This window comes from Notothenia rossii, assembly GCF_949606895.1.
Source record: "Notothenia rossii genome assembly, chromosome: 1".
In the NCBI taxonomy this organism is placed as follows: domain Eukaryota; kingdom Metazoa; phylum Chordata; class Actinopteri; order Perciformes; family Nototheniidae; genus Notothenia; species Notothenia rossii.
Window position 1 is genome coordinate 94156613 of NC_136912.1, and position 20805 is coordinate 94177417.

The 20805-nt window shown below is 38.3% G+C and overlaps 1 protein-coding gene across 1 annotated transcript; it reads right to left on the reverse strand.

Annotated features, from left to right (window-relative positions):
* Positions 1-142: 142 nt before the first annotated feature.
* On the reverse strand, positions 143-20458 carry dnttip2 (deoxynucleotidyltransferase, terminal, interacting protein 2). The gene is made up of 8 exons (XM_079678993.1): positions 20301-20458; positions 17159-17864; positions 15264-16482; positions 13940-14078; positions 4179-4274; positions 3844-4008; positions 2123-2232; positions 143-410 (listed from the first exon to the last, which is right to left on the reverse strand). The coding sequence occupies exons 1-8, from the start codon at positions 20373-20375 to the stop codon at positions 314-316; spliced, it is 2607 nt and encodes an 868-aa protein (XP_079535119.1). The 5' UTR covers positions 20376-20458; the 3' UTR covers positions 143-313.
* Positions 20459-20805: the final 347 nt, after the last annotated feature.

Genomic DNA, 20805 nt, shown 5'->3' on the forward strand with positions numbered 1-20805 from the left:
AAAGTTTAGAAAATGTAAAAGTATTTAAAATGTTGTAACCCCAGCATCTCAGCGCTGATAAAGAACAGTGTGTTGATATTACATGTTATAGCTATGTGTTCAGGACGTGAAGATTAAATTACAAGAAAACCGTTACAAAATGTTGTGATGGTCGCCAAACATTTTTTTATTTAATGTTCAGCATTTGTTTTTAGAAAGACTATGATTACTGTGCAGCGATACGTTCGGGAGACACAGGTCCACCTGGTTAAAAAAAAAGGTGTTTCTCTGGAGGATCATATCAATGAGACGGCGCTCAGAGTTCATCACACCTTTACTTCTTCTGGAATTTGCTCTTCTTCTTGTTCTTCCGGCCGGCTCCCTTCGCCGCTCGCTCCGTCACGATGTGCTGGTACTTCTTCTTGTTGTTCCTGGAAACACAAGAAGAGCATCGTACGTTTAATATAAAGTATATCTGCAGTAATGAAATACACCAGGGTCGTGGTCGGATTGTCCGTTTCGATTAGGAACCTTCCTCACGGAGTGAAATGACCCGGAAGTACCCGAGTGGCAGCCATGATAAGTGTTTGAAATCTCTAGATCAGTGGTTCCCAACCTGCGGGCCGCGGCCCCCTAGTGGTCCGCGAAGTCATTGCAAGTGGGCCGCCAAATAATTGTGTGGCAATAATTTTTTCCACATTTTTTTTTAAATTTGTAATCTACTCTTCAAACACCTTAAATTAAGATTACTCCTTGATTTACTTTTAAAAATAGGTATATCAGCCAGAAGCATAGTTGTTAACTCTGTGCGGTCTTCATCTAAAAGCCCAAATAAAATATCAAAGGGTTTAAATGTAAATTCAATATTTGCTGCCAAATAATTTGCAAAACATTATGATTTGTGTGGAAACATTTATTATTAAGATTTCTTTTTTTTAACCTCTTTCTCGATCCTCCTTAGCAACAGTCATTACAGTCCTTAGCAACGGTCTGTTCTACTGGATTTACAAAGTGTCACATGTTCTGAATTGACCAATCAGAACTTTATTTAGGTTCCGTATTGTTTGTGGTTGAATGTGGGCCGCGAAACATTTTTTGATTCTTAAGTGGGCCCTGAGTTGAAAAAGGTCAGGAACCCCTGGTCTAGCTGATAGGAAAGGAGCATTGAAACCACTGGACCTTCCTTGACGACAAGCATACATTTCACTTTACTTTTGTATTTCAATTCCAACTTTGGTCATGAAGAATATGTTTCTCTGTTGTCCACGTTCATAAAGCATAACACAACACCATTAGAGCACGGTGCAGTCTCTAGATGAGTTTACAGTAGTCCGCCGTTCTTATTAAACATCCGCTGTACAGAAAACTGTAGTTTCCCCACAGCAGCACATTAATAACATCATAAATACGTCGATACTGAAAGTGCAAGCCCCCAGGAAGTGCGCCGGACTCTGAGAAAAAATATGTGTTGTGGCCAAACGGCGGTACTACACTTCCGTATCAGTTGCTGGGCCCGGAAACACTTTTTCCCATTGACTAACATTGGGAAAGAGACGTCTGTAAATCGTTGGATAATTGTTTTTAAAATAAATAAACTACCCACTATGAACGTCTGTATAGCCCTTATTAAAAACATTCGGTCCTCAAGTTGTAAAATGTGCTAATGACGTTATTCTGAGTTATTTTCCTCTGTATTATGAACGCACATCCAACCCACGGGACCGCGCCGCCCGGCACGTTCATGGACGCACAATAAGAACGGACGATATGATTATATGAATACTTTCGTGACGTTTTGATCTCTCAAAAGTTGGGCCATTTTGTCTTCATGCGCCAATGAGCAGCTCTCATAGGAATGAACGAGACCCCGCCTCCCACGCTGTATGCAGTTCTTATTATACATCCATGAGAAAGTGCAGTCAGATTCTCAAAGCACCGCAGTCTCTTCTCCTAAGTCCTTTTGAATTCTCCTATCCACTATTCCTTAACCCCGTGACGTTTCACACAGAGGTCGAGGAATAGTGGATAGGAAAAGACGATAGGAGCTGATTTTTGGACAATTCGACCGTAGCCCAGGTATCCCTGACAATTGACTTTGTGACGCGAGGCAAAATATTGTGATGTTTAACTTCGTGTTACTCACTGTCTGAACTCAGCGTCGTTGAGCAGCTCCTCCACCATGGTCCGCTTCCTCTGTTTCATGGGGACTCGGGAATGATAGAAGTCGATGGGACTGTCCACCACCGTGCCCACCTGAAACACACGTTACAAACCATTACACTCAAGAAATGTATAAATATATCTCCTGTGAGTAGTCACCTATTTATTTGGGAAATGTTTGCGTTGCAGCAGCATAAAAACACAAGGCATTTCACAACAGAGAAATTAAAAGACTAGAAATAAACAATACAACATGTAAAAATCTCAAATAGAATTAAAATAGCATTTAAAAAGTTGAAAATATACATGTTGAATTACACATTTACAATAACATATAAAGCAGGATATTATATATACATGAAGTGTGTGAGGAATGGAATATTAAATGTTAAGAGTTATTGCAGTCGGCATGTTTTCCTGTATCTGTCCTTAAACATGATTACAGAACACTTTTATTCTACTGTAAAATATAAAGTTTAATTTCACATCTTGTTCTAGTTTTTGTAAATATTGTTCTTATTCCCGCAACCTACTTGCACCATTATGTGTATGACATTATTTTATGTATTTTTTTTTTCATTTTCATATCATGTTTTGCATTGATGGAGGAGCCTGAGACTCATGGCGCTTTTCCACTGCAGCGCGTAGCACGGTTTAAGCGTGCCGTGCCAAACCCGGCCCGTTTTGTGTTGCGTTTCCACTAGGGGTAATTCCGGCTAATGGGTACTTTTTCACAGTTTTTCTGGCACTTCAAAATCGAGTTTCTTTCCGGGCCAACAACCGGGCTGAGTATGCTAAACTAGTGACGTGACTACAACAAGATGAACATATTTGACCGTGATTTAATTGTAATACACGTTTCTAAATGATGCTGAAGTAACAACATACTGATACCGGTTAGTAAAAACCATGAATTAATGCTTTGACCAGTCTGCAGACAGACGGCAGGAGAAACACCTTTAAAAATGCGTGTTTTCTAAATGGAGCTTGGCTAAGCTAACGCAGTATATGCTCCGACCGTCCACACTCACAACAACGGCCTACAGACATAAATAAACCAGCGACTGTATTCTCCATGACACAGACAGCCTGTGGTTTGTACTTGTTTAACTTGTGTCTAGTTTCTGAACAGATATGAGGAGCTGTGAGCTCTGAGGGCTAACAGCTAACGGCTGATGTTGGTTTTGTGGTTCTCATTGAAGATGACGTCACGGCTCCGCCTACACTGCGTTACTATAGTTACTGCCCCAGCTACTACACTGTAATGGAAACACAGCATAAAGGTCTCATATCATGCAAAATGCACTTTTGTAGGTCTTTTCTACATAAACATGTGTCCCCGGTGTTTCAGGACTCACGCAGCATCAGGAAATAAAACCCTCTCTTTTCCTCCGTACCCACATCTCTAAAAACGGGGGAACAACGGAGCTGATCCAGATTTGCTGCCGATCTGAAATGTGGGCAGGCTTTACGCTGAAACCTATAATGTATGCCTAAAAATAGTATAATATGAGACTTTTAAGATGTCCATTGCCCAAACTAAGCTTTCACAAGTGTGCATGTGACAAAAAACCTGTGTTGTAGATTATTAGAAGCTTGATACGGAAACATGCAGTCACTTATCCAGACTACAGATTTAAAAGCTTGAATAATGTCTGCTTCTAAGAGAGTCTGAGGAGCAGGTGTTTGTTTTTTTCCACCGACCTGGAAATATTTGGGGAATCCTTCTCTGTCGTTCTTCTTGTAGAACCTCTTGGAGTCCATGGAGCCTCTCATCTTCAGGACCTGCAGGTCGGCCTTCAGCTCCTGAGTCAGCTCCGGGGCTTTCATGTTGAACCAGCCGGCTCCCGTCGACTTCTCCCTCTCCGTCTGACAAGAACACCGAGAGTTACTTTAGTTAGGAAGCATGTTTGAAGCAGAATGTGATTCAAAGCTGAGTCTGAACAGTATTTATGTTCTGATTCTGGGCAGGATGGGTCATCATCAGTGGATTTCCAAGTAAAACAACATCAAATAAAGCATAGCGTGGTCAGACTTACTCTGTTTTTCAACTTTGTGGCTTTTTTGGATTCGCTGTACGGAGGAACGGCATCATTCTTCTCAAAGTCTGGTCCAATCACACTCTTATTCATCACCTGTGGATAACACACACACACACACACACACACACAGACACACACACTGAAACTCTGCAAACTACACACACTCTTCTTCATCAGAGGTGAAAAAACAAAATACTTTGTTACTGTACTTAAGTACATTGTTCTGGTATCAGTACTTTACTCCACTACTTATTTTTCTGACAACTTTTTACTTTGACTTCTCACATTTTAAACCCAAATACCTGTACTTTCTACTTCTTACATGTTGAACTCAAATACCTGTACTTTCTACTTCTTACATGTTGAACTCAAATACCTGTACTTTCTACTTCTTACATGTTAAACCCAAATACCTGTACTTTCTACTTCTCACATGTTGAACACAAATACCTGTACTTTCTACTTCTTACATGTTGAACACAAATACCTGTACTTTCTACTTCTTACATGTTGAACACAAATACCTGTACTTTCTACTTCTTACATGTTGAACTCAAATACCTGTACTTTCTACTTCTTACATGTTGAACTCAAATACCTGTACTTTCTACTTCTCACATTTTAAACCCAAATACCTGTACTTTCTACTTCTTACATGTTGAACTCAAATACCTGTACTTTCTACTTCTTACATGTTGAACACAAATACCTGTACTTTCTACTTCTTACATGTTGAACACAAATACCTGTACTTTCTACTTCTTACATGTTGAACTCAAATACCTGTACTTTCTACTTCTTACATGTTGAACACTAATACCTGTACTTTCTACTTCTTACATGTTGAACACAAATACCTGTACTTTCTACTTCTTACACTTTGAACTCAAATACCTGTACTTTCTACTTCTTACATGTTGAACACAAATACCTGTACTTTCTACTTCTTACACTTTGAACTCAAATACCTGTACTTTCTACTTCTTACATGTTGAACACAAATACCTGTACTTTCTACTTCTTACATGTTGAACTCAAATACCTGTACTTTCTACTTCTTACATGTTGAACACAAATACCTGAACTTTCTACTTCTTACATGTTGAACACTAATACCTGTACTTTCTACTTCTTACATGTTGAACACTAATACCTGTACTTTCTACTTCTTACATGTTGAACCCAAATACCTGTACTTTCTACTTCTTACAATTTGAACACAAATACCTGTACTTTCTACTTCTTACATGTTGAACTCAAATACCTGTACTTTCTACTTCTTACATGTTGAACACAAATACCTGTACTTTCTACTTCTTACATGTTGAACTCAAATACCTGTACTTTCTACTTCTCACATGTTGAACTCAAATACCTGTACTTTCTACTTCTCACATGTTGAACTCAAATACCTGTACTTTCTACTTCTTACACTTTGAACTCAAATACCTGTACTTTCTACTTCTTACATGTTGAACTCAAATACCTGTACTTTCTACTTCTTACATGTTGAACCCAAATACCTGTACTTTCTACTTCTTACATGTTAAACCCAAATACCTGTACTTTCTACTTCTCACATGTTGAACACAAATACCTGTACTTTCTACTTCTTACATGTTGAACACAAATACCTGTACTTTCTACTTCTTACATGTTGAACACAAATACCTGTACTTTCTACTTCTTACATGTTGAACTCAAATACCTGTACTTTCTACTTCTTACATGTTGAACTCAAATACCTGTACTTTCTACTTCTCACATTTTAAACCCAAATACCTGTACTTTCTACTTCTTACATGTTGAACTCAAATACCTGTACTTTCTACTTCTTACATGTTGAACACAAATACCTGTACTTTCTACTTCTTACATGTTGAACACAAATACCTGTACTTTCTACTTCTTACATGTTGAACTCAAATACCTGTACTTTCTACTTCTTACATGTTGAACACTAATACCTGTACTTTCTACTTCTTACATGTTGAACACAAATACCTGTACTTTCTACTTCTTACACTTTGAACTCAAATACCTGTACTTTCTACTTCTTACATGTTGAACACAAATACCTGTACTTTCTACTTCTTACACTTTGAACTCAAATACCTGTACTTTCTACTTCTTACATGTTGAACACAAATACCTGAACTTTCTACTTCTTACATGTTGAACACTAATACCTGTACTTTCTACTTCTTACATGTTGAACACTAATACCTGTACTTTCTACTTCTTACATGTTGAACACTAATACCTGTACTTTCTACTTCTTACATGTTGAACCCAAATACCTGTACTTTCTACTTCTTACAATTTGAACACAAATACCTGTACTTTCTACTTCTTACATGTTGAACTCAAATACCTGTACTTTCTACTTCTTACATGTTGAACTCAAATACCTGTACTTTCTACTTCTCACATGTTGAACTCAAATACCTGTACTTTCTACTTCTTACACTTTGAACTCAAATACCTGTACTTTCTACTTCTTACATGTTGAACACAAATACCTGTACTTTCTACTTCTTACACTTTGAACTCAAATACCTGTACTTTCTACTTCTTACATGTTGAACACAAATACCTGTACTTTCTACTTCTTACATGTTGAACTCAAATACCTGTACTTTCTACTTCTTACATGTTGAACACAAATACCTGAACTTTCTACTTCTTACATGTTGAACACTAATACCTGTACTTTCTACTTCTTACATGTTGAACACTAATACCTGTACTTTCTACTTCTTACATGTTGAACCCAAATACCTGTACTTTCTACTTCTTACAATTTGAACACAAATACCTGTACTTTCTACTTCTTACATGTTGAACTCAAATACCTGTACTTTCTACTTCTTACATGTTGAACTCAAATACCTGTACTTTCTACTTCTTACATGTTGAACTCAAATACCTGTACTTTCTACTTCTTACATGTTGAACTCAAATACCTGTACTTTCTACTTCTTACAATTTGAACCCAAATACCTGTACTTTCTACTTCTTACATGTTGAACACAAATACCTGTACTTTCTACTTCTTACATGTTGAACTCAAATACCTGTACTTTCTACTTCTTACATGTTGAACCCAAATACCTGTACTTTCTACTTCTTACAATTTGAACCCAAATACCTGTACTTTCTACTTCTTACATGTTGAACTCAAATACCTGTACTTTCTACTTCTTACATTTTGAACTCAAATACCTGTACTTTCTACTTCTTACATGTTGAACACAAATACCTGTACTTTCTACTTCTTACATGTTGAACTCAAATACCTGTACTTTCTACTTCTTACATGTTGAACCCAAATACCTGTAATTTCTATTTCTTACATGTTGAACCCAAATACCTGTATTTTCTACTTCTTACATTTTGAACACAAATACCTGTACTTTCTACTTCTTACATGTTGAACACAAATACCTGTACTTTCTACTTCTTACATGTTGAACCCAAATACCTGTACTTTCTACTTCTTACATGTTGAACTCAAATACCTGTACTTTCTACTTCTTACATGTTGAACACAAATACCTGTACTTCTACTTCTTACAATTTGAACCCAAATACCTGTACTTTCTACTTCTTACATGTTGAACTCAAATACCTGTACTTTCTACTTCTCACATGTTGAACTCAAATACCTGTACTTTCTACTTCTCACATGTTGAACTCAAATACCTGTACTTTCTACTTCTTACATGTTGAACACAAATACCTGTACTTTCTACTTCTTACATGTTGAACTCAAATACCTGTACTTTCTACTTCTTACATGTTGAACACAAATACCTGTACTTTCTACTTCTTACATGTTGAACACAAATACCTGTACTTTCTACTTCTTACAATTTGAACCCAAATACCTGTACTTTCTACTTCTTACATGTTGAACTCAAATACCTGTACTTTCTACTTCTTACATGTTGAACTCAAATACCTGTACTTTCTACTTCTTACATGTTGAACACAAATACCTGTACTTTCTACTTCTCACATGTTGAACTCAAATACCTGTACTTTCTACTTCTTACATGTTGAACCCAAATACCTGTACTTTCTACTTCTTACATGTTGAACTCAAATACTTGTACTTTCTACTTCTTACATGTTGAACACAAATACCTGTACTTTCTACTTCTTACATGTTGAACCCAAATACCTGTACTTTCTACTTCTTACATGTTGAACCCAAACACCTGTACTTTCTACTTCTTACATGTTGAACTGAAATACCTGTACTTTCTACTTCTCACATGTTGAACTGAAATACCTGTACTTTCTACTTCTTACATGTTGAACACAAATACCTGTACTTTCTACTTCTTACATGTTGAACACAAATACCTGTACTTTCTACTTCTTACATGTTGAACCCAAATACCTGTACTTTCTACTTCTTACATGTTGAACCCAAACACCTGTACTTTCTACTTCTTACATGTTGAACTGAAATACCTGTACTTTCTACTTCTTACATGTTGAACTGAAATACCTGTACTTTCTACTTCTCACATGTTGAACTGAAATACCTGTACTTTCTACTTCTCACATGTTGAACTGAAATACCTGTACTTTCTACTTCTCACATGTTGAACTCAAATACCTGTACTTTCTACTTCTTACATGTTGAACACAAATACCTGTACTTTCTACTTCTTACATGTTGAACCCAAATACCTGTACTTTCTACTTCTTACATGTTGAACCCAAACACCTGTACTTTCTACTTCTTACATGTTGAACTGAAATACCTGTACTTTCTACTTCTTACATGTTGAACTGAAATACCTGTACTTTCTACTTCTCACATGTTGAACTGAAATACCTGTACTTTCTACTTCTCACATGTTGAACTGAAATACCTGTACTTTCTACTTCTTACATGTTGAACTCAAATACCTGTACTTTCAACTTCTCACATGTTGAACTCAAATACCTGTACTTTCTACTTCTCACATGTTGAACTGAAATACCTGTACTTTCAACTTCTCACATGTTGAACTCAAATACCTGTACTTTCTACTTCTCACATGTTGAACTGAAATACCTGTACTTTCTACTTCTCACATGTTGAACTCAAATACCTGTACTTTCTACTTCTTACATGTTGAACACAAATACCTGTACTTTCTACTTCTCACATGTTGAACTCAAATACCTGTACTTTCTACTTCTTACATGTTGAACTCAAATACCTGTACTTTCTACTTCTCACATGTTGAACTCAAATACCTGTACTTTCTACTTCTTACATGTTGAACCCAAATACCTGTACTTTCTACTTCTCACATGTTGAACTCAAATACCTGTACTTTCTACTTCTTACATGTTGAACTCAAATACCTGTACTTTCTACTTCTTACATGTTGAACACAAATACCTGTACTTTCTACTTCTCACATGTTGAACTCAAATACCTGTACTTTCTACTTCTTACATGTTGAACTCAAATACCTGTACTTTCTACTTCTTACATGTTGAACCCAAATACCTGTACTTTCTACTTCTCACATGTTGAACACAAATACCTGTACTTTCTACTTCTCACATGTTGAACCCAAATACCTGTACTTTCTACTTCTCACATGTTGAACACAAATACCTGTACTTTCTACTTCTTACATGTTGAACACAAATACCTGTACTTTCTACTTCTTAAATGTTGAACACAAATACCTGTACTTTCTACTTCTTACATGTTGAACTCAAATACTTGTACTTTCTACTTCTTACATGTTGAACACAAATACCTGTACTTTCTACTTCTTACATGTTGAACTCAAATACCTGTACTTTCTACTTCTTACATGTTGAACACAAATACCTGTACTTTCTACTTCTTACATGTTGAACCCAAATACCTGTACTTTCTACTTCTTACAATTTGAACCCAAATACCTGTACTTTCTACTTCTTACATGTTGAACTCAAATACCTGTACTTTCTACTTCTTACATGTTGAACACAAATACCTGTACTTTCTACTTCTCACATGTTGAACTCAAATACCTGTACTTTCTACTTCTCACATGTTGAACTCAAATACCTGTACTTTCTACTTCTTACATGTTGAACTCAAATACCTGTACTTTCTACTTCTTACATGTTGAACCCAAATACCTGTACTTTCTACTTCTCACATGTTGAACACAAATACCTGTACTTTCTACTTCTTACATGTTGAACACAAATACCTGTACTTTCTACTTCTCACATGTTGAACTCAAATACCTGTACTTTCTACTTCTTACAATTTGAACCCAAATACCTGTACTTTCTACTTCTTACATGTTGAACTCAAATACTTGTACTTTCTACTTCTTACATGTTGAACACAAATACCTGTACTTTCTACTTCTTACATGTTGAACCCAAATACCTGTACTTTCTACTTCTTACAATTTGAACCCAAATACCTGTACTTTCTACTTCTTACATGTTGAACTCAAATACCTGTACTTTCTACTTCTTACATGTTGAACACAAATACCTGTACTTTCTACTTCTTACATGTTGAACACAAATACCTGTACTTTCTACTTCTCACATGTTGAACTCAAATACCTGTACTTTCTACTTCTTACATGTTGAACACAAATACCTGTACTTTCTACTTCTCACATGTTGAACCCAAATACCTGTACTTTCTACTTCTCACATGTTGAACACAAATACCTGTACTTTCTACTTCTTACATGTTGAACACAAATACCTGTACTTTCTACTTCTTACATGTTGAACACAAATACCTGTACTTTCTACTTCTTACATGTTGAACTCAAATACTTGTACTTTCTACTTCTTACATGTTGAACACAAATACCTGTACTTTCTACTTCTTACATGTTGAACTCAAATACCTGTACTTTCTACTTCTTACATGTTGAACACAAATACCTGTACTTTCTACTTCTTACATGTTGAACCCAAATACCTGTACTTTCTACTTCTTACAATTTGAACCCAAATACCTGTACTTTCTACTTCTTACATGTTGAACTCAAATACCTGTACTTTCTACTTCTTACATGTTGAACACAAATACCTGTACTTTCTACTTCTCACATGTTGAACTCAAATACCTGTACTTTCTACTTCTCACATGTTGAACTCAAATACCTGTACTTTCTACTTCTTACATGTTGAACTCAAATACCTGTACTTTCTACTTCTTACATGTTGAACCCAAATACCTGTACTTTCTACTTCTCACATGTTGAACACAAATACCTGTACTTTCTACTTCTTACATGTTGAACACAAATACCTGTACTTTCTACTTCTCACATGTTGAACTCAAATACCTGTACTTTCTACTTCTTACAATTTGAACCCAAATACCTGTACTTTCTACTTCTTACATGTTGAACTCAAATACTTGTACTTTCTACTTCTTACATGTTGAACACAAATACCTGTACTTTCTACTTCTTACATGTTGAACCCAAATACCTGTACTTTCTACTTCTTACAATTTGAACCCAAATACCTGTACTTTCTACTTCTTACATGTTGAACTCAAATACCTGTACTTTCTACTTCTTACATGTTGAACACAAATACCTGTACTTTCTACTTCTCACATGTTGAACTCAAATACCTGTACTTTCTACTTCTTACAATTTGAACCCAAATACCTGTACTTTCTACTTCTTACATGTTGAACTCAAATACTTGTACTTTCTACTTCTTACATGTTGAACACAAATACCTGTACTTTCTACTTCTTACATGTTGAACCCAAATACCTGTACTTTCTACTTCTTACATGTTGAACCCAAACACCTGTACTTTCTACTTCTTACATGTTGAACTGAAATACCTGTACTTTCTACTTCTCACATGTTGAACTGAAATACCTGTACTTTCTACTTCTCACATGTTGAACTCAAATACCTGTACTTTCTACTTCTTACATGTTGAACTCAAATACCTGTACTTTCTACTTCTTACATGTTGAACCCAAATACCTGTACTTTCTACTTCTTACATGTTGAACACAAATACCTGTACTTTCTACTTCTTACATGTTGAACCCAAATACCTGTACTTTCTACTTCTTACATGTTGAACCCAAATACCTGTATTTTCTACTTCTTACATTTTGAACACAAATACCTGTACTTTCTACTTCTCACATGTTGAACACAAATACCTGTACTTTCTACTTCTTACATGTTGAACACAAATACCTGTACTTTCTACTTCTTACATGTTGAATTCAAATACCTGTACTTTCTACTTCTCACATGTTGAACCCAAATACCTGTACTTTCTACTTCTTACATGTTGAACTCAAATACCTGTACTTTCTACTTCTCACATGTTGAACACAAATACCTGTACTTTCTACTTCTCACATGTTGAACACAAATACCTGTACTTTCTACTTCTTACATGTTGAACACAAATACCTGTACTTTCTACTTCTTACATGTTGAACACAAATACCTGTACTTTCTACTTCTTACATGTTGAACTCAAATACTTGTACTTTCTACTTCTTACATGTTGAACACAAATACCTGTACTTTCTACTTCTTACATGTTGAACACAAATACCTGTACTTTCTACTTCTTACATGTTGAACTCAAATACCTGTACTTTCTACTTCTTACATGTTGAACTCAAATACCTGTACTTTCTACTTCTTACATGTTGAACTCAAATACCTGTACTTTCTACTTCTTACATGTTGAACTCAAATACCTGTACTTTCTACTTCTTACATGTTGAACTCAAATACTTGTACTTTCTACTTCTTACATGTTGAACTCAAATACCTGTACTTTCTACTTCTCTCATTTTCCAAACAGGCTGGTTCCTTTAGTCTGAATGTGTGTTTGGTGGCGTGATCATTATTATTTAGAGTCATTGCGTGCCTATTGATTTGAACACGATCCGTGTATCCATCATTTCCTGGTCTTCTCTAAAGAAGAGGGACCAATGAAAACGTTGTCATGTTGCCGTTGGTCACCATGGAAACATTCATTAGCTAACAATGACATTATTGTTCTATTAATATAAAGGGAGGTCAGGTACTCTTTAAAACAGCTGCTAGTTATGGGTACTTTTTACTGAAGTACATTTCAAAGCCTCTTTACTTTTACTTGAGTGAAGAAGTTTAGTCAGTACTTCTACTTTCACCAGAGTATTTTTAAACACGAGTATCTGTACTTCTACTTGAGTAAAGGATGTGTGTACTTCTACTTGAGTAAACGATGTGTGTACTTCTACTTGAGTAAACGATGTGTGTACTTCTACTTGAGTAAACGATGTGTGTACTTCTACTTGAGTAAACGATGTGTGTACTTCTACTTGAGTAAACGATGTGTGTACTTCTACTTGAGTAAACGATGTGTGTACTTCTACTTGAGTAAACGATGTGTGTACTTCTACTTGAGTAAAGGATGTGTGTACTTCTACTTGAGTAAACGATGTGTGTACTTCTACTTGAGTAAAGGATGTGTGTACTTCTACTTGAGTAAAGGATGTGTGTACTTCTACTTGAGTAAAGGATGTGTGTACTTCTACTTGAGTAAAGGATGTGTGTACTTGTGCCTTCCCTGCCTGTGGACAACAACACACACTGAGATAAAAGACACAAAGAACTGATGAATAACTCTTTCTCGTGCGTTATTGATTTACTCGTCGTTGCATATCTATGAAGTTTATTATTCCCTCTGAATCACATCAGCTTCAAAAGGAGGGAAATCAATGGCTTATTTACCTCATCCTGGATCTTCTTTTCCTTCAGTTTCTGCAGCGAACTGGAGACGTGTTTTGATTTGCCGCCATCAAAATGGATGTATAACCCCCCGAGCTCCTTCATCCTGATGCCAGGGTCAATACGGCTGGACAGCTCTTTCCTGGAACACAGAAAAACTCCTCAGGCTCACAGATAACCATCATTCATAACGATAACGAGCGTGGCTGTACTTCCTAAATCGGCTCCGCTCTTAAAAGTTTTTCTGTATATTTGAAAAGAAGAAAAAAACAAGAAAAGATCGATACCAAAGTGAGGAGTTTAATGTGTATAATGGAGACGGCTGTTTATCAATTGCAGTTTAAATCCTCTCCCTTGTTGACAATCAACTGGTTCATAAGCAGTCATTAGGTCAGTGTTGTCGTTGTCTTTGCGTACAAGTTGTTTATTTTAGTTTTATCTCACGGTCTACCCGTCTATCTTTGTCATCTGGTGAGAATGGTTTATTTGTCTGTGTGAGGTAGATGCAAGTAACTAAAGGAGAATGAAGGAGACATTCAAATATCAAAACAAAGATATCAGTGAACTCTGAAGAGGACAGGAAGGAGCAACTAGGACGTTAGTTTTGGTCTTTTTGTCAAAAGAAACGGAAACTTCAAGTGTTTTTGGTCCAGATCTGTGTCTGCACTAAAAGTAAAAATGGGCAGAGCGACAGAGACGGTAAACTGGAATTATTATACTGTCAGACAATTACATATGACGTAATATCTGAAATGTGGACCCACGGCCCTATCAGAAACGTTGCTATCAGAAACAATGCCCGACTGTTCTGGACGTAATATGGTCGGTGTTCACATTAGCATCGCTAACACTCAGAGCTAACCTGTACTGGAGAGCATGTGTGTGAAGAAGCAGGAAGTAAAAAGGAACTCACCTTGTGGTATAACCGGCAAGAGAGAAAGCCTTTGAGCTCCATACTGTTTCAGAGAGAATCCTTGATAATCCATGATATGGAGTTTCATCACGGCAGTATTTAGTTTAGACAGTAGCTGCCGGGTCCTGCATAAGCTCCGCCCCCTCCTCCTTTTTTATTTATTTTTTAAAGCTTTATACCCCAAATCAGCACTTTTGAAACAGGAAGTGAAATAGAGAGATATGAGGCATGGCTAGAATGGGTGATCTGTTTGGTATTTTGAGCAAAACACTTCATAGACATGTTTTTTATATATTTTTATCTGAGACCTATGCTATTGCCTAAAAGTAGCTGTGTGTGTGTGTGTGTGTGTGTGTGTGTGTGTGTGTGTGTGTGTGTGTGTGTGTGTGTGTGTGTGCCACCTCTCATACTTACAGGTGAGGGTTTCTACTGGAGAAGAGGATCTCTGTATCCTTGTCATCTTCATCATCGTCTCCCTCCTCATCCACAAACTCCTCGTCCTCCTCGACTTCTCCCTTCTTCTTCTTCTCCTCCTCCTCTTCCTCAGTGAGCTTCTCCTTGTAGTAAAGTCCATCCACTTCCTGTCCGGGCCGAGTGTCGATCATAAAGAGCCCGCCCACAGCTTCAGGTGTGACGGAGGGTCCTGCTTTCTCCTCCTCTTCCTCTTTAGAAACGTCCCTCTCCTCCTCCTCCTCCTCATCCTCCTCCTCCTCCTCCTCCTCCTCTTCGTCCTCGCTGCTCTCCAACAGACTGATTATTTTAGTCTTCTTCACGAGGACATCTTTAGCTTCCTGCTCAGCGTCAGACTCCACGATGATGCTGGGCTTCTGGCTGGATGTCACCTGGATGTCTTCCACTTCTTTCTGAGCGTCCGCCTGCAAAGAGCTCACGTCCATCTTTTCCACTTCCTCCTCGTCTGCACACGGCTCCTCCTGCTGGTGAACAGCGGTCACTGCGGCCTCTTCAGGTTGTGTTTCTGGTATCAGAAGAGACGTAACAGAGGAGTCATCGTCTGAAATGACCACCACTGTCTTGTCCTCGCTCAACGGGACATCAGTAATGCTCACACCTGATCTTTGTCCTGCTACCGTTACATCTTCCTCGACGGCTTCACTTAATGTAATGAAAGCAGAGTCTTCACCTTCTTCCATCTTCTCCCCCTCCAGGCTGTTCTCCCCCTCCACCAGGCTGTTCTCCCCCTCCCCCTCCACCAGGCTGTTCTCCCCCTCCACCAGGCTCTTCTCCCCCTCCACCAGGCTCTTCTCCCCCTCCAGGACAGTACAGTCTGCAGCGATCACGGTGTTTTCCAGACTAGAATCATTTAAAGAGAAGTTGCCCCGCTCTATTTTTTCCAGGATGACGCTGCAGTCCTTGGCGGGGCTCCTGGTGGCTCTGCTGCTGGGCGTCCCTTTGCTCGGGGAGTGAATCTCCATCGGCTCAGAGTCCGAGGCGTTGGACCGGGTCTTTAATCGTCTGCGAGTCGTCATACCGGAAGTCGGTCCGGAATCGAAGCCGTCGGAGTCACATGACGGCGGCTCGCTGACGTCTACAGCTGCTCTGGAGATCAGGCTCCGTCGAGCTCGTGGAGACCTGGATCCTTCCGAGGCTTCTTCCAAGTGGATGGGGATCGGACCTGCGACAGAAAAGAGTTTGACTTGTTTACTTACTTTCATAAGATCACAATGTTTATCTGGATTTACTGGCTTTCACGTCTTTGCTAAGCTTGGTAAATTGTCTGTTTTTTATGCGCGCCGCTGCTAGGGGATGCCAGCCAGGTACCCACATTTCTTTTATTCAAATAATAATAAGTGGCGACCCTTTTTCATTTTTGATTGTTTGTTATGTGGATTTGTAGTATTTGTGTTACTGTATGTTCAATAAAGGTGTATTTTTGCTAAATCTTGAGACATGGCATAGGCGACCGCAGACCAACGCCAACCCCCAACGTTTTCTGACAGAAATGTGTGGTAGGGTCTCCAGCACATAGAAACTGCCGGATGCTAACCTGCTAATGAGTATATGCTGACAAGAGTTAAAACATGTCTTCACCTGGTTACTGCTGACAGTCATGGAGTGTTTCTGGAGGTTATTGACATTTTAAGATTGAAAAAATTCCAGTTTTAACCAGAAAGTGGCCAAATTTCTACTTTTAGGGGACTCATAACTACCAGTTAGATTTTTGATTATTGATACAAAGTCTCTGCGTCTGTCGCTCTGAAGACATTTAGCTCTCTGACTGGACTTTCTTGCAGCTGAATGGTTTGATTCTTATTCCACACATTTGATAAACTAACCCCCCCCCCACAGACCTGTTTGCCTCCTGGTCCTTGTGCTCCTGCGGGTGGTGGATCTCGCTGCCGAGGTGCTCGACAAACAGCTGTCTGCGTCTGATATCTCCGAGTCCTCCGGCGGTTTTGTTGCAGAGGATCTGGTGCGAGCGGGTTTCCTCTGACTCCTGGTGACTCTCGTGGACTCGGACACCACGGAGCTGCTCGACTCATTCCCTAAATTGGGGTCTTCTTCTTCCGCCTCGATGGGAGCGGTGTGAGAGCTCGGAGGCACGGCTTTCTTCCGGGTGCTGCGGCGAGATCCTGAAACTGCAGAGGAGCATGACTCCACCTCAGAGGTCTCCCCCTGGCTGAGGGTTTGCTGCTTCTTCCTCCCCCGGGCACGGGTCATCGGTATTTCCATGGAGAGCGCAGAGCAGCACGACTCCGCGTCCGAAGCGTCGGCCTCGTGCACGGATCCTGCGGGCGTGCACGGTTGCTCGGGGCTGTGCAGTCTGGAGGCTCTGGAGCATCTCTTCAGGGAGGGAGTGGGGGATGAGGGTAGGGGGGAGGAAGCTAGGGGGGAGGAGGGTAGGGGGAAGGAAGTTAGGGGGGAGGAGGGTAGGGGGGAGGAAGTTAGGGGGGAGGAGGGTAGACTGGTTTCCTCCTGAGCTCCATGCTGGGTCGGGCTCTCGGCTGCTGGTTTAACGGTGACTCTGCTCCTGGTTCTTCGAGTGGAAGGAGTTTCCTGTGAGAAAGATATGAGAAACTGTTATGAATAAAAGACCAGAGATACAAACACAAAGTACACACATCCTTTCCTCGACTAGAACTCATGTCTGAAAATACTCTGGTAAAAGTAGAATTACTGACTAAACTTCTTTACTCAAGTCAAAGTAAAGAGGCTTTGAAATGTACTTCAGTAAAAAGTACCCATAACTAGCAGCTGTTTTAAAGAGTACCTGACCTCCCTTTATATTAATAGAACAATAATGTCATTGTTAGCTAATGAATGTTTCCATGGTGACCAACGGCAACATGACAACGTTTCCATTGGTCCCTCTTCTTTAGAGAAGACCAGGAAATGATGGATACACGGATCGTGTTCAAATCAATAGGCACGCAATGACTCTGAATAATAATGATCACGCCACCAAACACACATTCAGACTAAAGGAACCAGCCTGTTTGGAAAATGAGAGAAGTAGAAAGTACAGGTATTTGAGTTCAACATGTAAGAAGTACAAAGTACAGGTATTTGAGTTCAACATGTGAGAAGTAGAAAGTACAGGTATTTGTGTTCAACATGTAAGAAGTAGAAAGTACAGGTATTTGAGTTCAACATGTAAGAAGTAGAAAGTACAGGTATTTGAGTTCAACATGTGAGAAGTAGAAAGTACAGGTATTTGTGTTCAACATGTAAGAAGTAGAAAGTACAGGTATTTGAGTTCAACATGTAAGAAGTAGAAAGTACAGGTATTTGGGTTCAACATGTAAGAAGTAGAAAGTACAGGTATTTGTGTTCAACATGTAAGAAGTAGAAAGTACAGGTATTTGAGTTCAACATGTAAGAAGTAGAAAGTACAGGTATTTGTGTTCAACATGTAAGAAGTAGAAAGTACAGGTATTTGTGTTCAACATGTAAGAAGTAGAAAGTACAGGTATTTGGGTTCAACATGTGAGAAGTAGAAAGTACAGGTATTTGAGTTCAACATGTAAGAAGTAGAAAGTACAGGTATTTGTGTTCAACATGTAAGAAGTAGAAAGTACAGGTATTTGTGTTCAACATGTGAGAAGTAGAAAGTACAGGTATTTGTGTTCAACATGTAAGAAGTAGAAAGTACAGGTATTTGAGTTCAACATGTGAGAAGTAGAAAGTACAGGTATTTGTGTTCAACATGTAAGAAGTAGAAAGTACAGGTATTTGTGTTCAACATGTAAGAAGTAGAAAGTACAGGTATTTGGGTTCAACATGTGAGAAGTAGAAAGTACAGGTATTTGTGTTCAACATGTAAGAAGTAGAAAGTAGAGGTATTTGAGTTCAACATGTAAGAAGTAGAAAGTACAGGTATTTGGGTTCAACATGTGAGAAGTAGAAAGTACAGGTATTTGAGTTCAACATGTAAGAAGTATAAAGTACAGGTATTTGTGTTCAACATGTAAGAAGTAGAAAGTAAAAAGTGGTCAGAAAAATAAGTAGTGGAGTAAAGTACTGATACCAGAAAAATGTACTTAAGTACAGTAACAATGTATTTGTACTCCACTACTTCCCACCTCTGATAAAAACGGCTCAACAGTTAGGGACACTAAAATGTTTCCTTATCATCACTAATCCCTCTTTCCTCTTATTGAGGACACTAACATTTAGGGTCTAGCTCCTCTCAGCTGTTGGAGAATAACTCCTTTAAATCTCTATTTACATTTTGAATGCTTTAATTTCATCCTGATTTTTAACTGATCACATGTATCAATAATAGGCTTTTTTCATTTTGACTTGTACTCAAGAAATGTTAAAACACATCTCTGGTTTAACGGTGTTACACAGTCAACACTAACTCCATGTTTTTGTTTTAACATAACTTGTTGACAATAAGACACTTACACATTAATGCATAAGTCAATAAGTGCTTTAGAAGTAATCTAGTAGCTGTTTAGTGAACAGTGTAATAAATACCTGGCTGCTAAAACCTAAGAACTGTTACAAGATTTGTATTTTGAAAAGTATTTTTGTTTACTTTTATTTTTTTATAATATTTTTTATGATATCATAACTTAGTACTTTTTTTTAACATATGTAACATTAAGCTGTCTGTGGCTCTTTCCTGCTGTAACGATGCAAATGTCCCCTCCGTGGGACTAATAAAGGTATTCTGATTCTGACATATCTGACTGTAGCTTTCTGCACAATTCGGAATATCTTTTTTTCATTTAATTATAAACAAAAGACCAAACGTGTCATTAAACGCTGTGTGAACAGGACCTTCTTATTTATAAAATATGTTCTGTTTTCACCACATTTGTCAAAACATTAACAAACTCTGAAGAAAAAAAGGTCCACGTGAACTCCGAGTGGCTGCGGCACGAGCTAACTGGCACGTGCAGGGGCTGCTCCGCCTCCATTATGAAACTTTTAAACACTATCTGAACATTCACAGGTTAATTAACATCTCTGTTTGTCACGAACCTGGACTTCAGAGGACTGCTCCGGGTTGGTTTTATTCGGTGAGCACACGCGTACTCCTCTCCTGGTAGCCACCATCTTGCATGCTGTTGGCTTCTCTATCACTTCCGGTTTAAAGACCAAAGTAATCAATGAAGGGAAATAAGATACAGGCGGAGCAAACGATCGCAGAGTGGATGTGAATGGAAATTATTTGTTGGGATATCAAGACACTGGATTACAAGTATTTTTGCATCGGCCGATACTGAATAGTTTCTGGCCAAACCTATTTGTTTTTATTATTTAAAATATAAACGAGTGTTATCTTGGTTTGAGTTCCTTTCTGTATGTACTTACTTATAAGCACTTGTGGGAGAAATACGTCAGATCTGGTACTTGAGTAAAAGTAGAAGTACTCTGATCTTGTACTTGTAGTACAAGTAGAAGTACTCAAATCTTGTACTAGAGTAAAAGTAGAAGTACTCAGATCTTGTACTTGAGTGAAAGTAGAAGTACTCAGATCTTGTCC